The sequence below is a fragment of the Cetorhinus maximus genome, chromosome 1, assembly GCF_964194155.1.
Source record: "Cetorhinus maximus chromosome 1, sCetMax3.hap1.1, whole genome shotgun sequence".
Taxonomy (NCBI): Eukaryota; Metazoa; Chordata; class Chondrichthyes; order Lamniformes; family Cetorhinidae; genus Cetorhinus; species Cetorhinus maximus.
The window spans coordinates 170,794,155-170,811,641 of NC_135879.1; the positions used below are offsets into that span (position 1 = coordinate 170,794,155).

General features: G+C 42.2%; 1 protein-coding gene across 4 annotated transcripts in view; it reads left to right on the forward strand.

Annotated features, from left to right (window-relative positions):
• The window catches only part of arl15b (ADP-ribosylation factor-like 15b), a 292,713-nt gene that overhangs the window by 9,857 nt on the left and 265,369 nt on the right, over window positions 1-17,487 (forward strand). For 3 of the 4 annotated variants that reach the window (XR_013577724.1, XM_078549875.1, XM_078549852.1), the window contains exon 1: window positions 16,294-16,432. The exons of the other annotated variant lie outside the window; for it this stretch is intronic. Coding sequence is in view for 2 of the 3 variants with exons in the window: in XM_078549875.1 (XP_078406001.1) it covers window positions 16,379-16,432 (54 nt within the window). In the remaining variant the exon portion in view is untranslated. Of the gene's footprint in view, window positions 1-16,293; window positions 16,433-17,487 lie in introns of those variants that run through there. 4 annotated transcript variants of the gene reach the window in all.

Consider the following 17,487-nt stretch of genomic DNA (forward strand, 5'->3'; position numbering starts at 1 on the left):
AAGGAAGGTCTTGCCTCACAAATTTGATTGAATTCTTTGAGGAAGTGACAAGAAGGGTTGATGAAGGTAGTGCAGTGTTGTGTACATGGATTTTAGCAAGGCATTTGACAAGGTCCCACATGGCAGATTGGTCATGAAAATAAAAGCCCATGGGATTCAGGGTAATGTGGCAAACTGGATAAAAGGTTGGCTTTGTAACAGGAAACAAAGGATAATGGTCGATGGATACCCTTGCGAATGGAAAGTTGTCTCAAGTGGTGTTCCACAGGGCTCGGTGTTGGGACCCTTGCTGTTTGTGTTATATATTAACGATTTGGACGTGAATGTGGGGGGCACGATTGGGAAATTTGCAGATGACACAAAGATTGGCCGAGTAGTGGATAGTGTAGAGGATAGCCATAATCTCCAAAACGATATAGATGGGTTGGTGGAGTGGGCAGTAAAGTGGCAGATGGATTTTAACATAGAGAAGTGTGAGGTCATACATTTAGGGAGGTCAAACAGCTACAGGGATTACAAAATAAATGGGAATATACTAAGACAGGTAGATGAAGTGAGAGATCTTGGCGTACAAGTACACAGGTCCCTGAAGGCAGCAGTTCAAGTAGACAAGGTTTTAAAGAAGGCGTATGGAATGCTCTCCTTCATTGGCAGAGGTATAGAATATAAAAGTAAGAATAGAATGTTGGAATTGTATAAAACACTCGTGAGGCCACAACTGGAGTGTTGTGTGCAGTTCTGGTCACCACATTACAGGAAGGACGTAATAGCTCTGGAGAGAGTGCAGAGGAGGTTTACAAGAATATTGCCAGGGTTAGACAAGTGTAGCTACAAGGAGAGATTGGATAGGTTGGGTTTATTTTCCTTAGAACAAAGAAGACTGAGAGGTGACTTGATTGAGGTGTACAAAATTTATGAGGGGAATAGATAGAGTGGACAGGGTAAAATTGTTTCCCTTGGTGGAAAATTCTAGAACCAGGGGACATAGATTCAAGATAAGTGGCAGAAGGTGTAGGGGGGACATGAGGAAGAACGTTTTAATGCAGAGGGTATGGGTGTCTGGAATTCGCTGCCCAAGTTGGTGGTGGAGCCAGAAACTCTAAACTCTTTTTAAAAGTACCTGGACCTGCACCTTAAGTGCTGTAAGCTGCAGGGCTATGGGCTGGGTGCAAGAAGGTGGGATTAGAAAGGGCACCTCGGTGTCTTCCGGCTGACATGGACAAGATGGGCCGAATGGCCTCCTTCTGTGCTGTAACATTTCTATGGTTCTATGGTTCTTTGGAATTAAATGTAATATTTCCAACTGTGAGGTTATCCACTTTGGTAGCAAAAACATGGAAGGCAGATTATTATCTGAATGGCTATAAATTGAGAGGGGAATGTGCAACTAGACCTGGGTGTCCTTATACACCAGTCGCTGAAGGTAAGCATGCAGGCAGTAGAGAAGGCAAATGGTGCGTTGGCCTTCATAGCGAGAGGATTCGAGTACAGGAGCAGGGATGTCTTGCTGCATTTATACAGGGCCTTGGTGAGACCACACCTGGAATATTGTGTGCAATTTTGGTCTCCTTATCTGAGGAAGGATGTTCTTGCTATAGAGGGAGTGCAGCGAAGGTTTACCCGACTGATTCCTGGGATGGCGGGACTGACATATGAGGAGAGATTGAGTCAGTTAGGATAATATTCGCTGGAGTTCAGAAGAATAAGGGGGGGATCTCATAGAAACCTATAAAATTCTAACAGGACTAGACAGGGTAGATGCAGGAAGGACGTTCCCGATGATGGGGGAGCCCAGAACCAGGGGTCACAGTCTGAGGATATGGAGTAGACCGTTTAGGAGTGAGATGAGGAGAAATTTCTTCACCCAGAGAGTGGTGATCCTGTGGAATTCGCTACCGCAGAAGGTAGTTGAGGCCAAAACATTGTATGTTTTCAAGAAGGAGTTAGATATAGCTCTTGGGGCGAAAGAGATCAAAGGATATGGGGAGAAAGTGGGAGCAGCCTATTGAGTTGGATGATCAGCCACGATCATAATGAATGGCGGAACAGGCTCGAAGGGCCAAATGGCCCACTCCTCCTATTTTCTATGTTTCTATGAAAGTCAGACAGGCCAGAAAGTGGAATTGGGATTCTGGAAAATAAGCCATGCATATCCCTATTAGTATCCTTGTAAAATATGGTGTGAGTAACAGCAAAATCTTTCTATGCTCTAAAGTATAATTGTATACAGACCATCATTTTTCTTTTCCTCTTTTTTTTCCTCTTTCAGTTCCTATTATTTGGCTTTTAAATGTTGTGGAATCTGAGAAAATCAGCTGAGCTGGTCATGTTATTTATTAGCATGGTGGGACTCTCCATTTAATTGCATATTTTGTATTGGTATGTGATCTGAAGGCTTGTTTTTCATGTTTTACAAGGGTGCAACTCGCATACTTATTGGACACTGGAGAGTTCCGGTAGGCCATATGTAGGGATTCAAGCTCCATTTGTCTTTTTGAACTTTCAGCTTGGTTCTGTAATGTTGTGATTAGCAGATGTCATCTTGATCTTTAGTTATTTCAGTTAGTGGTGTTGGTTTTCCATGTTGGGATTGAGATATAACTTACTGATTTACTTTTGCATCAAGCTAGCCTGAAGGGGAGAAATCAGGGGACAACATTTGTATATCTAACCTATTCCTGCAGGGAAATAGTGCTTAAATTGATCACTCAAATATCCTACTGAGAAATAATTTGGAGTTAGTATAATACTGAGACTTTTTTTTGTTGCTTGAAATATATGTATTGCTGCTGCAGTGCCACCTGGTTGTGTTAGATTGGGATTGCCTATCACAAATACCACATACTTGCATAACGGACACTGAAATTTTGTGCCCTCCCATTTTTAACCTCAAGATAGATGTGACATAATTTGCTTCAAACCATCTAACGATACAAAGCTGCTATACAAATTGTCCAAGGCAGTTTAAAATAATAGTAAAAGGAATAGAATACTTAGGGCGATAGAGTACAGCAGGGATGGCCAAAGACACTAAGTTTGGGCAGAAAGAGGAGTTCAGCAAAGGTTCTTAAAAGCAGGAGACAAAGTGAAAAATGGCATTTTAAGGATGAATTTCCAAGGATTGGGACTTAGATGACCAATAATGGGCAGAGGAAAGGTGGGTATAAGAGAATGCTACGTCACAAGACTGAAGGATGAGAGAGGGGAAGAGAGTCTGTAAAAAGCCATGAAGGAATTATATGATTACATTTTAAAATTAGTATTCTGGAGTACAGGGAGCCAATGTACGGCCACAAGAATGGAATTGATAAATGAACAGAAAGCTGCCCATATCCTATGTTTGGAGTTTGAAAATTGTGAATGAAGGAAGGCCACACTTCAGTCTGAAGGTAACCAAAAACATGTGCAAGATTTTGATAATGAAGCTACTGAAGTAGTGACAGAAATGGGCATGTTGCAGAAGGGGAAATAATCAGTAATGGAAAAGACGTGGGGTTTAAAGCTTGGCTTCCAAGTTGAAGAGTTTTCACATGGTCTTGTTCAACCTGAACAAGTAATGGGTAATGGAGTTAGAATCAACAACAATTATACAGTACAAGAGTATGTTGGCAGAACACTGAAGCATATTGGCTTAAGTGTGGATTTTTCTCTGGTAGTATATTGATACCACTGCACTAAAGAAACCTAGCAACAGCTTCCCCTGTCTTAAAATTAATATTTTGTTTTTCTACTTTTCAGTTCTAAGGGGACTCGCTATCTGGGTACCCTTGACTACTGTAGTATACCCTTGTTGGAAGCAGAATACCTATGAGTATAGAACCAGTATCAACTTGTATTGACTTGAGTGCATTCTGATCAATGACATATAAGAACAGTATCCTTGTGCGAGAGGATGACAATAGTAGTAGCAGATAAGAGACTTGTGCTCTTCTTTGAATATTACAATTGCAGTAGGGATACTCCATTTATGCGATGTTAATAAACCAAATGTATTTCTCAAACTACAATAATAAACGTGGCAGATGAGAGGTTCTTGAGTATTTAAAGGCAACCCAGAATAGCATCAAACGATAAATATGAGTACAGTAGCTTTGTAGTTTGGGTACATGTGTTGAGGGATGAGTATTTGTTTCTTTTCCCCTATTACCATATACTGTACAATCTGTTTTGTAAACAGGAGTTAGCTTTTTGTTTTTCTACTGATCAGGGACAATGATGTGAAGCTTGCTAATACTGATTTATTTATTATAACTCAATTAACTCCAACTGATATTAATCACCTACTCCACCAATGGTGATGTGTGGGTCACATTTCCAGCTGTCTCTGTCCTGCACAAATTACCATCAGTGTAAATGTCCAAGTTGAACTACAGATTCTGCATGGGTTCAAGTGATTCTGAGTCAGCCTTGATGTTTGTCAATCCGGAAGAGAAACTTTATTGAGATACCTGCAGACCTCCCCTCTCAAAGTTCTATTTGATTGGGTGACGTGCTCAAATAGTTGACCGTGGGTTTGAAGAGATTTGTGGTCATACGTAACTCACTGTTGTATTAGTTGATATTCAGAGACTCAGCACTTTGTGAGCCTAAAGCAAATTTTACTGACATTATGATAATGGTTACAAAGTACTGGATTAATATTTACATTCAAATTGAAATAACCTTTCCCATGTTTTTTCTGTCATTATCACCAGTACAGCTCAGAAGCACAGGGTTTAATGGCTCCTTATCTCTACAAGGTCACCTTTCAATCAGGTTTGAAAGCACAATTTCCCTAGACTTTGAAAGAAAGTGTCCGGAAATACTCTGGAGTGTACCTGGAGGCGGTGTGGCAAGTTCCTGGATTTGCCAGAGTGTTGTTTCAACATCATGGGGAAGGCAGAGTAGTCGGTGACCCTTCCCCACAATGGCTGCAACAGGTATGGAGGATGTAGTTGCAGTATATCAGGGTCTGCAGCACAAGAGGGAGATGGAGGAGGGGCTGCAGAGAGGGCAAGCTCTTTGCAATGACCTCTACATTAGCCTCCAAGGTTCCATGCAGAACCAGGAACTGATCAAGTAACAGGCCTCTACTCACATTAAGATATGTTGAATATAGATAACATGCTTTAGGGTGACATTGAATGAATTACATGTTCGATTGCAGCAAAGCAATAATCAATATTGGTAATAGAATACTGCACAGTACATCCAAAATGGTAGAATACTAATAACAGCAAGTCCTGCTTGAACTTTTTGGTGCCCTAATCAGATTACAATTGTATCCAGATTTTACTAACATGACACATGGTAAATATTTAAATTCTGAGGACAGTGCAAAGACGATCCACAAGTCTCATCCCCAGCATCATAACCTCTGCCAATGTTTGTGGAGGACTGCCACTTGTTCAGAGCTTGCTCTCTCTGCAGCCCCTCCTCCATCTCCCTCTTGTGCTGCAGACCCTGATGCACTGCAACTGCACCCCTACACCTGTTGCAGCCTGTGTGGGGGAAGGTCATCTACTACTCTGCCGTCCCTATGACGATGAAACAACACTCTGGAAAATCCAGGAACTTACACAACACCTCCAGATACGCTCCAGAATATTTCCAGACACTTTGCAATGGAAAAGGTTTTTTTAAAAAAAAATTACCTTCACTTTACATACAATTTGTGTGCCTGGCCCTTGAGATACGATGCAGGGCCACCCTGCAGTAGAATGCCTGTTGTTTGCCAGGTGATCTACAAAGACACAGCTTCACCTGTGTTGTTCAAATTTGGAATCCTAACACCATGCCAGGATAGCATCGATTTGAAATCTTCCAGCTCACACTGGGGACAACCTTGTCTGTGCTCTTCTTACAGGATACCATGCAGGGAGTGGCTGGTGGTGCAAGGAACCCCACAAAATGCAGCTATATACTAGGCAGTTTTGTGTCCATTATATTCTAAGCATTACCAAATAATAGGTTTTCTAACCTGTGCTGTGGAGTTATGCTCAGCTGATGGTGATTATTTTAAATTTGTGTTTTCAAGCAGATATTGCATGATTTAATAGCAATTATATAATGTGAAAGCTGTAATTCACTACACCTATTGAAAGCAGATGGTGAACGACACTGATATTTTTACATAAACTATATGCAATCAGCTGTTAAGCAAGTATGTATTATTTTGCTTAAGTTTATTTTTATATATTTTTTACATAGCATTCAGCCCAACAGGTCTACGATGATGTTTATGCCCCACACAAACCTCCTCCCAATCATCATCTAACTCCCAACATATTTTTCCGGTCCTTTTTCTTGCTTTTGTAGCTATCTACAATGTTGTCACAAAGATTTTAGCAAACCATGAAAGTGGATGTCAGATTTTCATAGTATGTTGGTCTGAACCACCAAGCAGTACTGTATATATATTTTTTGCTCTTGCAAACCCAAGTTGTGTTTATTTTGAGCCATTGAATTCTAACATGAAATACTGGCGGTTACATGTCTAGTGTTGTTTAAGAGAAAACTTGCATGATAAATTAATTAAAATCCAATACTTTCCTTCATTATAGAGAAGGCCTTGGATGGATAAGCGAGGTCTACAAATGTTCCTTCGACTTTTGTCTATTGTGTGTGGTGTGAGGAATGCTACCACTTCTTCTATTCTTGGAACTAATAATGGATATATTAGTATTGTTAGGAGCATTTTTGGTCATGATCACATGTGTAGTATTAATTGCATTGTAGATATAATTAATTATATTGTAGATATAACTATATAGTATATACTCTTTAATGTTTTGAACAATGACAACATAGTCGTTAATGAGCTACCTAACTTGGGCCTGTTAATTCTTGAACCAGTTGGATTTTTATGATCCAGCAGCTTATTGGTGCCAGCTTTGTTTTTAACTTTCAAATCTTTAAAACTGATTTCAAATTCTTAAACTGTGCTGCAATTTGGGCTTGTGTTCTTTGGATCATTAGACCTGTCAGGATTACTGGTCCAGTAATGACCACTACATGACTGTATCCATTCTGTTCAAATTGAAAATGGAGATAAAATTTGATGATTGTTCTCGAACAATTTTGACTTGCACTTCAGTTCAATCATTTAATTATCTCTCTAGTTGTTGGCTCTATGATTGTAGGCCTGGAATTTCTGCTACCTTGCTGATTAGAGTCATTGAGATCGATATTGGTGAAACTCATTGAGATGGGCGCTTCAACTTTCTCTTCAAATTTAAGAAGAACCTAGTAGTGCTTGATGGTGTGAATTGGATTAGAATTCTATATCCCTACCCAGCTCCTAGCACAGAAGTGCAGTAAAAAAAATAAACATGTAAGCATGCATGTCACCTTGGAATGCTTGCAGCAACTGAAAAGAGGACTGTTTTTAAAAAAGAAAATGCTGGCCATTCGAGCAACAGTTCAAACGCCGTCCTGGAATGTCAACCAACAATCACAAAAGGCCCACTATTTTATGGTGACAAAGTTACATCATCACTTTTTTGTGATTTTCATCAGTGTTTTCTTTTTTGGAAGGTTATGCTGAGCCTGCAGTGGTATTTGAGCTTGTTGCGATTTAAGCTGCAGGTATATTGATCTATTATATTGCAGGGAAAATCTGAAGTACAAAAAAATGCATTTTCCACATTGGCAGATTTGAGATGGTATGTGTTCTAAGAGTCATGTCCCAAAAGACATTTGATTTGACTTTTGGAGTGATTCAACCATTGAAACTAAAAATATTGGTTTGAAATGGTTATCCAAAAATTAATTTAATCACAGGGAATTTCAGTATAGGGATAAATTATTTCAAAATAACATAGATTGTAATGTTGGAAATACGATTTTGAATTTTCAGTACAAGGTTTACTAGTTCCACGAAGGATCAGGTGAATGTTAATCCCATTCCCGACAGCCATGAAATGCTGGACTGAGACAGCAGAGGACCTCCATCCATGTGTACAAGTTGTCAACATTCCCATGGTTGCAGAATTCCACGGATTTGCATACATGCCAGAAAGCTTTGAAGCATTTTGGGATAACTTGAACAAAAAACACTTTTTTTTGTTTATGTAAAAAAACAGTCTGACTTTGCAGAGTTGGGGAAATATTGATATGCATGAATAAATCTGAGTGAATTAAATCTCATTTTGAATATTGGTATAATCTCAGTACTTTGTGATCATAGAATGGTTACAGCACAAAAGGAGGCCATTCTGCCTGCTGTGTTCTTGCTAGTTCTGCAAGAGCAGCTCAGTTAATTCCACTCCCCTGCAATTTTTTTTTCTCCCTCGGATATTTATCTAATTCTCTTTTGAAAGCCATAATTGAATCTGGCTGCATCACTTTCTCAGGCAGTGTATTCCAAATCGTAACCTCTCTTTTTTAAACTCCTCGTGTCCTCTTTAGTTCTTTTGCAATTCACCTTAAACCAGTTTTCTCTATGGTGAATGCCAGGTGGTGGCGTTCCCATGCATCTGCTATCCTTATCCTTCAAGGTGGTAGAGGTCATTGGTTTGGAAAGTGCTGTCAAATTTGTGTACATATAACCCCAAGTGTCTCTGTTCCTGCACTCCTTGCACCTTTTATTTTATGTTGCCTCTTATTCTTCCTACCAAAATGAGTCATTTCACAATTCCCTGCAATTAAATCTCAACTGACGTGTCTGCCCATTCCACCAACCTGTCTATGTCCTCTTGAAGTCTCACTATCCTCCTCATAGTTTACAATACATCCAAATTTTGTCATCTGCAATTTATGAAATTGTATTCTGTATACCCAAGTCTAGATCATTAATATATAGCAAAAAAAAAGCAGTGGTTCCACTATTAACTGCTGGAGACCCCCACTCTATACCAACCTCTGGTCCAAAAAACATTGTTTGCCACTACAGTACTGTTTCCTTTTACTCAGCCAGCTTCATATCTGTGCTGCCAATACCCCTTTAATTCCATGAGCTCTAACTTTGCAGATGAGCCTGTCGTCATGTGGCACTTTAACAAATGCCTTTTGTGCACACCACACAACTGCATTACCCTCAACAACCCTCTGTACTTCATGAGAAAGCTCAAATAAGTTAGTTAAACACTATTTGCCTTTAACATGTCTTGACTTTCCTTTATTAATCCACACTTATCCAATTGACATTGTAATTTGCCCTGCATTATTGTTTCTAAAAGATTTCTCATCGCAGGTTAAACTGATTGGCCTGTACTTGCTGGTTTTATCCTTGCACCTTTTTTTTTGAACAAGAGTGTAACATTTGCAATTAGTTTTATCAACCTGACATCTGTCAAACACACCCTTATTCTGTTTCATAGCCACTAGCTCTCTTTCGTGTGCACACACTTGCTTAATTTATCCTATCTTTACTACATGTGGGAATGTACCTTGACTGTACCTGAACCATCTCTTTAAAGGCAGCCAATTGTTCCATTACAGTTTTGCCTTCAAACTTGTGATTCCAAATTTCCCGGGCAAGATCTGTTTTCACTCCATCGAAATTGTCCCTCTCCCAGTTAACTATTTTTACTCTCGGTTACTCCTTGCCCTTTTCCAGAGTGAAACTAAATCATATGATACTGTGATCCCTGTCCTTTAAATGTTCCTCTGCTGACACTTGATTCACTTGACGCATCTCATTTCCCAGAACCAGATCCAGCAATGCCTCCTCCCTCATTGGGCCAAAATGTACTGATCAAGAAAATTGTTCAGAACACACTAACTTTTTGCCCTCTATGCCCTTTACACTATTATTCTCCCAGTCTATATTTTGATAATTGAAGTCCCCCATTATAGCTACTCTATAGTTTTTGCACTAGTCTGTAATTTCCTTGCACATTTGTTCCTTTATCTTTTTCCCACTAGTTGAAGGCCTATAGAATATACTCTTTAGTGTAATAGTACCTCTTTTTTTCTTAGCTCTAACAAAATAGATGTCGTGAATTAAGAAAATATTTAAAACTTGCTCTCTTTCATTAAAGCTGCAATATCTTATAATTAAACGGTGTGTGCCATATGGCAGTAAAGTACTCCCTTTAATCTCATCCCTGACACGAATGGAAGCTCAGAGCAAAGATCAACAGCTGTGTTTATTTTGAGATTCCTGTCAGAAAAATTATGTCACAAATTATGTTGAAAAATACATTTTAAAGCAAGCTATCTTCTTTTGGCCCTAAAAGGTCCCACATCCAATTATGTTAAAGTGCACTACAATTCAACTTTTAAAAAAAAATCAGTTATGTTAATTGGGTGGCACAGTGATTAAGTGCTGCTGCCTCACAGCTCCAGGGACCCGGGTTCAATTCTGACCTCTGGTCTGTGTGGAGCTGCATGTTTCCCCCCCCCCCCGCAACCCCCAACTCCCTCATTTCCGCTGGGTGCTCCAGGTGTTCCTCCCACCGTCCAAAGATGTGCTGGTTAGGTGGATTGACTACCATTAAATTGCCCCTTAATGTGTCTGTGTGAGAGTGTGCGCCCTGAGATGGACTGGCGTCCTGTCCTGGGTGTACCCTCGTGCCCATTGCCTGTGGGGATAGACTCCGGACTCCCCGCGACCCTGAATTGGATAAAAGTGGTTCTGGAAAACAAATGACTTATTTTAATTAAGGCACACACACTGACTTAAGTTTATTTAAACTAGTACAGAAAGGACACAAGCACCTATTTAAAAATAGAAGTAAGGTATATTGCAAACCAGTTCCATTAAATTAGATAAATGCTTTATTTTATTTTCCCTCCTTTCCTTTGTTCCATTGTTTCTCAAAGGGCCTGCTTGACATCACGTGAACGTTAAATGGGTATGTGGACTAATTTGAGCTGTGGACCATTGACATCAGTATGGCTACCATATGCTCTGAAAGATGCATTTGCAGTAGTGAGCATCCTGGTTTTTTTTTGTATCCTCCCGTTTTTTTAAATACGCTCTGTAGGAAGACAGCATCCTGATTAAAATGGGAAATACTGACACTATAGTGGCAGTTCAGAGCAAGAAAATTATCCTGGGACTCAAATTTTCACATCTGCTTCTGGGTGGATTTAGAACATGCTTAGGTTTTGCAAATGTATCCAATCAAAAAATTTTAGAGAAAAATAAAAAATAGGTGGGAGGGTACAGACTGGAATTGTAGGATCTGTATCCTGAGGCCAATTTGGCATTGCAGGCAATAATTGTTTCTCAATAACATGTGATGTGCGAATGTTATTGGCTGTTGCAGCTTTGGAAATCTCAGGTTTGCCACATTTCACAAAATAGGGCATCTATGAGTCACTGTGGGCCATCAGCAGAATTGCCTTCCACCACAATCTGCAACCTCATGGCCTGGCATATTCCTCACTCCACCATCACCATGAACGCAGACCAACACTAGCTTCATGAAGAGGTTAGAGGAGTGTGCCAGGACCAGTAGCAAAATTCAGGACCACATACATGCAAGCTAAATGGCAGAGGCAGCATGCTTTACACAGACCTAAGCATTCCCACAACAATAGATCAGGTCAAAGATTTAGAATACCTGCCACATATAGGCATAAAATGCAGTGGCCAATTTACTAACAGGAGGAGGAGGAGGCTCTTTTAGAGATGCCAGTCTTCAGCCAATTTGATTCACTTTGTATGATATGAAGAAATAGCTGAGTGCATTGTACACTGCAAAGGCTGTTGCTCCTGACAACATTCTGTTTGTAGTGCTGAAGTGTTGTGTTCCGGAACTGGCCGTGTCTCTAGATGAGCTGTTCCAATGCAGCCAGATCATGGCCAACTACCCAACACTGTGGAAGATTGTTCAAGTATATCCTGGCCATTCAAGACAGGACCAATTCAACCTGGTCAATTACCATCCTATTGGCATTCCATGACCTATTCCTCCGCTTTTACTTCATGTTTCTAAAGCTTTCCAGTATGAAATTTAACATTTATCTATAAAGTTGTTGATCTTGAGTTTGCAATTCTTTTTAACATGAAGGCAGCTGCCACACTGGTTGTGATGCTGATGGTTTCACCATTGGCTATCGTACTATTAGCTTCATGGTCACAACAAGTCTGAATGCATACAGAATTTCCCATCATACCTCTGTAGTATTCTCTCGGAATTATATTGAAAATACAAGCCAGAAGTATTCAGTAATGGTGATTATTTGCCACCTGAATAATAATCTGATCTCAAGTGACTGCTTAGTTCCCATATCCCTCTAATTCCTGACAACACCTAACTTGCTCTAAAATGTTGATGCAAACTCTGCATAACTCTCAACTGTGAAGTACATTCCACAATGTGTCGACTCTCTGTAAAGTGATTTTCTATTCTCTGCCTAAATATATTGCATTTAATGTTATATTTCTTTATTCTGGATCCCTCAATTACAATCTGTTTCCATCTATTCTGGCCCATCCCCTCAAAACCTACATCATATCACCCCATAATTTTCCATGTTCTAATGATAGTAGCCTTACTTTTTCAAATCTTTCTTCACTTTTGTATTTATTGTGGCTAACATTTTGTGAATCTCCACTGTAGCCACTCTATATCCTAAACTACATGCTGGATTTAAGTTAGGTACATAATATTTTATAAACATTCACCATTACATGTCATCTTTTTGAAGTTGAAGTATTTAATTACCTTTTTTATGGTGTCATCTACTTGAGGTATTATTACTAAGATCTTGAGCTGTTAAGTTGCTTTGCTCTTGCACGTCTCCAGCTATCAAAAAATATTTGTCAAAAATGTAGTATCTTAAAGGGCAGTACAAATTCAATGGCAGTAAATTTATTTACCCAGTCTTATCTATATTCCCTTTCTGTTTTCTTTGGTTCTCCAATTTATTTGTTCTGCTTCCTTTTAAAATGCCATCAGAAATTTGGGCACCACTCCCTATGGCTCTCAAATCAGTAACCTACAAATTGAATAGCAGTAGTTGCAGAATGGAAATTATGAATGAGCATCACTCATTTCCAGTCACGATGAAAAACTGTCCTCAACTGCTACTATTATTTTCTCAGTAGCCAGTTTTTTAATCCAGTTTGCTATCCTTCCCCTAATGCCCCATCTTTTAATATTATCCAGTAATCTCCTGTGTGATATCTCACCAAAGACTTTGTGTTAAACACCATCTTCATTTTCCTTTCTGCCCCTGATGATGCCAAGGTGGCTCAGCTGAAAATTATGCAGGAACATGAGAAGAAGGGTACAGGAGTAGGGCATTCAGCTTCACAACTCTTTGCCATTCAGTCAGATCATGACACCTGTTGTGGTGTCATATCTCTTGCTTGCCTTACCTAACTGTTGAAGAGTCATACAGACTCGAAATGTTAACTGTGTTCCTCTCCGCAGATGCTGTCAGACCTGCTGAGTTTTTCCAGGTATTTTCGTTTTTGTTAAGAACTAGAGATAGTTTAAGTAAGTTTTTTTTCATTTGTGGGTGTTAGGAATGAGTTTTAGCTTTAAGTTTAAGTTTAATTTGTATTTCTGTATTGCTGTTAAGAAAAGGGGGAACTTGAATTTCATTTTAAAAGTTGCCTGCAAGCCTGTGGGTTTATTTGTATACTTGCATTTTTAATGAGGTTTTATGACTCTTGAAGTAGAAAATTGGGCTGTTGCCTAGCAACAAGGGGCCCACAGACACAGGGAGAAACACAACAGCACTTTTTTAGTTCAGTTGAAGCCAGGAGAAGCTGGACACAAGCAGAGGGAACTGCAGAGAGCAGATTTCACAAAAGAACCGAAAGATCCCAAAGCCAAGGAGTGGGACAGGAGGGGGCCCTAGAAGACCTTCTAGTCAAACGGGAAAAAAATAGCACCTTTTGCAGATCCATGTTCAAGTGAAGTTAAGAATGAGGAGCTGATGGAGGCTCCAAGCTTAAAGGTAGAAAGCTGCAGGGCGCAGACTTAAAGTGAAATAGGCTTGCGAGAAGCCAGAAGATTGGAGGAGAGAACCTAAGGTTGGTGATTCCTCACTATGGGCATGTGAAGCAGTGGTGTTGGCACAATAGAGTATCTGAGGGAAAATGTGCATGGAAGGCAAAACTTGAATGCACATGGTGATCCAGGAGAGAGGAACATCAGAAGATGTGTGAGAGAAAGTGTCGTTTGGGAGAAGACTCCAAAGCAAGTTCTTTGAGAGTGAAAGACTGAGTTCACTGAGACTGGTTGGCTCACCGTCTGACGAGCATCTGTTTGGGGTGGCATTTGTCACTTGGTTTCAGAGTATGGTGTGCCTGATCACAGGTCGCTTATTGGTTTACATGGACTGTGTACTTACTGTGAACGTGAGTATAAGATAGTTTTTGTAACTTGTGCTATTCTTACAAATCTGTATATATCTGTAAAGGTATAGTTGTGGGTGAAGGAGTAATGTAAGGTAGTTCATCCTTTCTTGTTTAATAAATGTTTTGTTTTAAGTTCATCAGCTGACTCCTGTGACTCTGTTTAGTAGCTGTCCTCCACATTTCTAAACAAAAAAATAAAAGTTCGGATCTATCAAGCCGGGTTCCACCCTGAGATCTGGTTTGTCCAATAGTAACATTAGCTGGGATCATAACACTAACACACTTTATCAATTGCAGTCCTGAAAATTTCAGTTGATACCAGTATCCACAGCCTTTTTGAGGAGAGAGAGCTCCAGATTGATGTAGCAAAATTGATGCCTCATTTCACTGCTGGTCAGCTCTAATTTTAACACTATGCCCCTTTGACCCAGATTCCATCATAGCGACTTAGGACCAAGAGTCGCACATTCATCTCCTTGAACCTGTTCTGCCATTAAATTTAGATCATAGGTGAGTCATAACACCATATACCTTGCTTGGTACTGCATTCCTTAATACCTGTGACTAATAAAAATCTAACAATCTTAGTGTTGAAATCTTCAATTCGCCTAGCCTGTACAGCCTTTTGGGGGGGCAGAGTTCCAGATGTTCATTACCCTTTTTGTGAAGAAGTGTATCCTGGCTACACTGGTTGTCAGGAAACAAACCCCCACCCCCTCCACCCACCGAGTCAGCTGTCACTTGTTTTTATGTTTTGCTTTCAAAGTGCTGACCCTTGTTCTGCTATCTACCTGGAGTACTGTGCACAGTTTTGGTCCCCTTACTTGAGGAAGGACGTAGTTGCATTGGAGGCAGTTCAGAGGAGGTTCACTAGATTGATTCCAGAGATGCGGGGCTTGTCTTATGAGGAGAGATTGAGCAGTTTAGGCCGATACTTGCTAGAGTTTAGAAGGATGAAAGGAGATCTAATCGGGGTATATAAGATGCTAAAGGCAAAGTAGACATGGAGCGGATGTTTCCCCTAGAACGAGAGGCCATAGTTTTAGGCTAAGGGGTGGTAGATTTAAATCGGAGATGAGGAGGAATTACTTGTCTCAAAGGGTCATGAATTTGTGGAATTCACTACCTCAGAGTGCAGTGGATGCCGGGACGCTGAATAAATTTAAGGAGGAGATAGATTTTTAATTAGTAATGGGTTGAAGGGTTTTGGGGAGAGGGCGGGAAATTGGAGTTGAGGCCGAAATGAGATCAGCCATGATCGTATTGAATGGTGGGGCAGGTTCAAGGGGGCTGAATTGCCTACTCCTGCTCCTAGCTCTTATGTTTTTGTCTTTTCTTTATGCCTCTATCAGCACCTTCTATACTCTTTACCACCACCATTAACACTCTGTTGTGCCCATGACATCTTTGTTAATCTCTCTTTTAGCTGTCACCTATCCCTGCCCTTCTATCTCATCCCACCTGCTCCACCCTCTCTTGAACAGTTTAAAACCCATCACAGATCTGCCTCTCTTTGGCCCTGCAGCAGAGTCACACGGATTTGAAACGTTCACTCCGTTTCTCTTCCCACAGATACTGCCAGACCTGCTGCGTTTTTTCAGCATTTTCTGTTTTTATTTCGCCTTCCCAGCATCCGCAGTACTTTGCTTTCAATACGGGTGAATAGCCTGTTTCTAATTTTAAGGTTGAATCTATGCTTCCCCCCTGAGCTTCTGCAGTGAAAACCTGAAGGGTTTGACCAAAGCAGTGTACAACTGTGCTGGGGAGAAAGGGGAAATAGGAGTTACCCCAGTTTCAGGACCAATATTTATCCCTCAGACAACATCAGTAAAATAGATGGTCAGTCTGCTCATGGTCATGTTGCTACCGTGTTTCCTATATTACAGGGGTAACTGCAGCCAATTAAGTCCTTTTGAAATGTAAAGCGCACTGAGATAGCCAATGGCTGGGAAAGGTGCTATATAAATAACAGACTGATAATTAACATCCCATATTGCTGTGTACAACTGAGTGGCTTTGGGAATTTGCAGCAATGTTAATGAAACCGGAGCCGTACACAGGCCCCGCCCCCGGCCGAGGCGGTCCGGCCGCCGCCGCCGGTTTCCGCGAGAGGCGGCACCTGTGTCTGGGGATATGGGCCAGTGCTTGGAGCTGTCAGCCGCCGTGTGCCGGATCGGCCTTTACTCGGTAGGAGCGGGCCCACATTACGCGCCGGTGTTGATTTGATCGGGATGGTGGTCAGGGCCCGGAGATGGATCATTCCCGAGTCTGTGGGTCGGAGTGGCCGCCGCCGCCGCCAGTGTAGGCCCCCGGATACGGGTTTACCAGCCGGGACTCGGCTTTCACTTGTGTTAAACACAAGGACACACACTGAAATCCAGCCCCTATTCCTCTCTCCCCCCCAACCCCCCCCTCTCTCCCCCCCAACCCCCCCCTCTCTTCCCCCCAACCCCCCCCTCTCCCCCCCCCCCAACCCCCTCTCCCCCCCCAACCCCCTCTCCCCCCCCAACCCCCTCTCCCCCCCAACCCCCTCTCCCCCCCAACCCCCTCTCCCCCCCCAACCCCCCCCTCTCTCTCCCCCCCCCAACCCCCTCTCCCCCCCCAACCCCCTCTCCCCCCCAACCCCCTCTCCCCCCCAACCCCCCCCCCCTCTCCCCCCCCTTCTCTCTCCCCCCCCTTCTCTCTCCCCCCCTTCTCTCTCTCCCCCCCCTTCTCTCTCTCCCCCCCCTTCTCTCTCTCCCCCCCCTTCTCTCTCTCCCCCCCCTTCTCTCTCTCCCCCCCTTCTCTCTCTCCCCCCCCTTCTCTCTCTCCCCCCCCTTCTCTCTCTCCCCCCCCTTCTCTCTCTCCCCCCCCTTCTCTCTCTCCCCCCCCTTCTCTCTCTCCCCCCCCTTCTCTCTCCCCCCCTTCTCTCTCTCCCCCCCCTTCTCTCTCTCCCCCCCTTCTCTCTCTCCCCCCCCTTCTCTCTCTCCCCCCCTTCTCTCTCTCCCCCCCTTCTCTCTCTCCCCCCCCTTCTCTCTCTCCCCCCCCTTCTCTCTCTCCCCCCCCTTCTCTCTCTCCCCCCCCTTCTCTCTCTCCCCCCCCTTCTCTCTCTCCCCCCCCTTCTCTCTCTCCCCCCCCTTCTCTCTCTCCCCCCCCTTCTCTCTCTCCCCCCCTTCTCTCTCTCCCCCCCTTCTCTCTCTCCCCCCCCTTCTCTCTCTCCCCCCCCTTCTCTCTCTCCCCCCCCTTCTCTCTCTCCCCCCCCT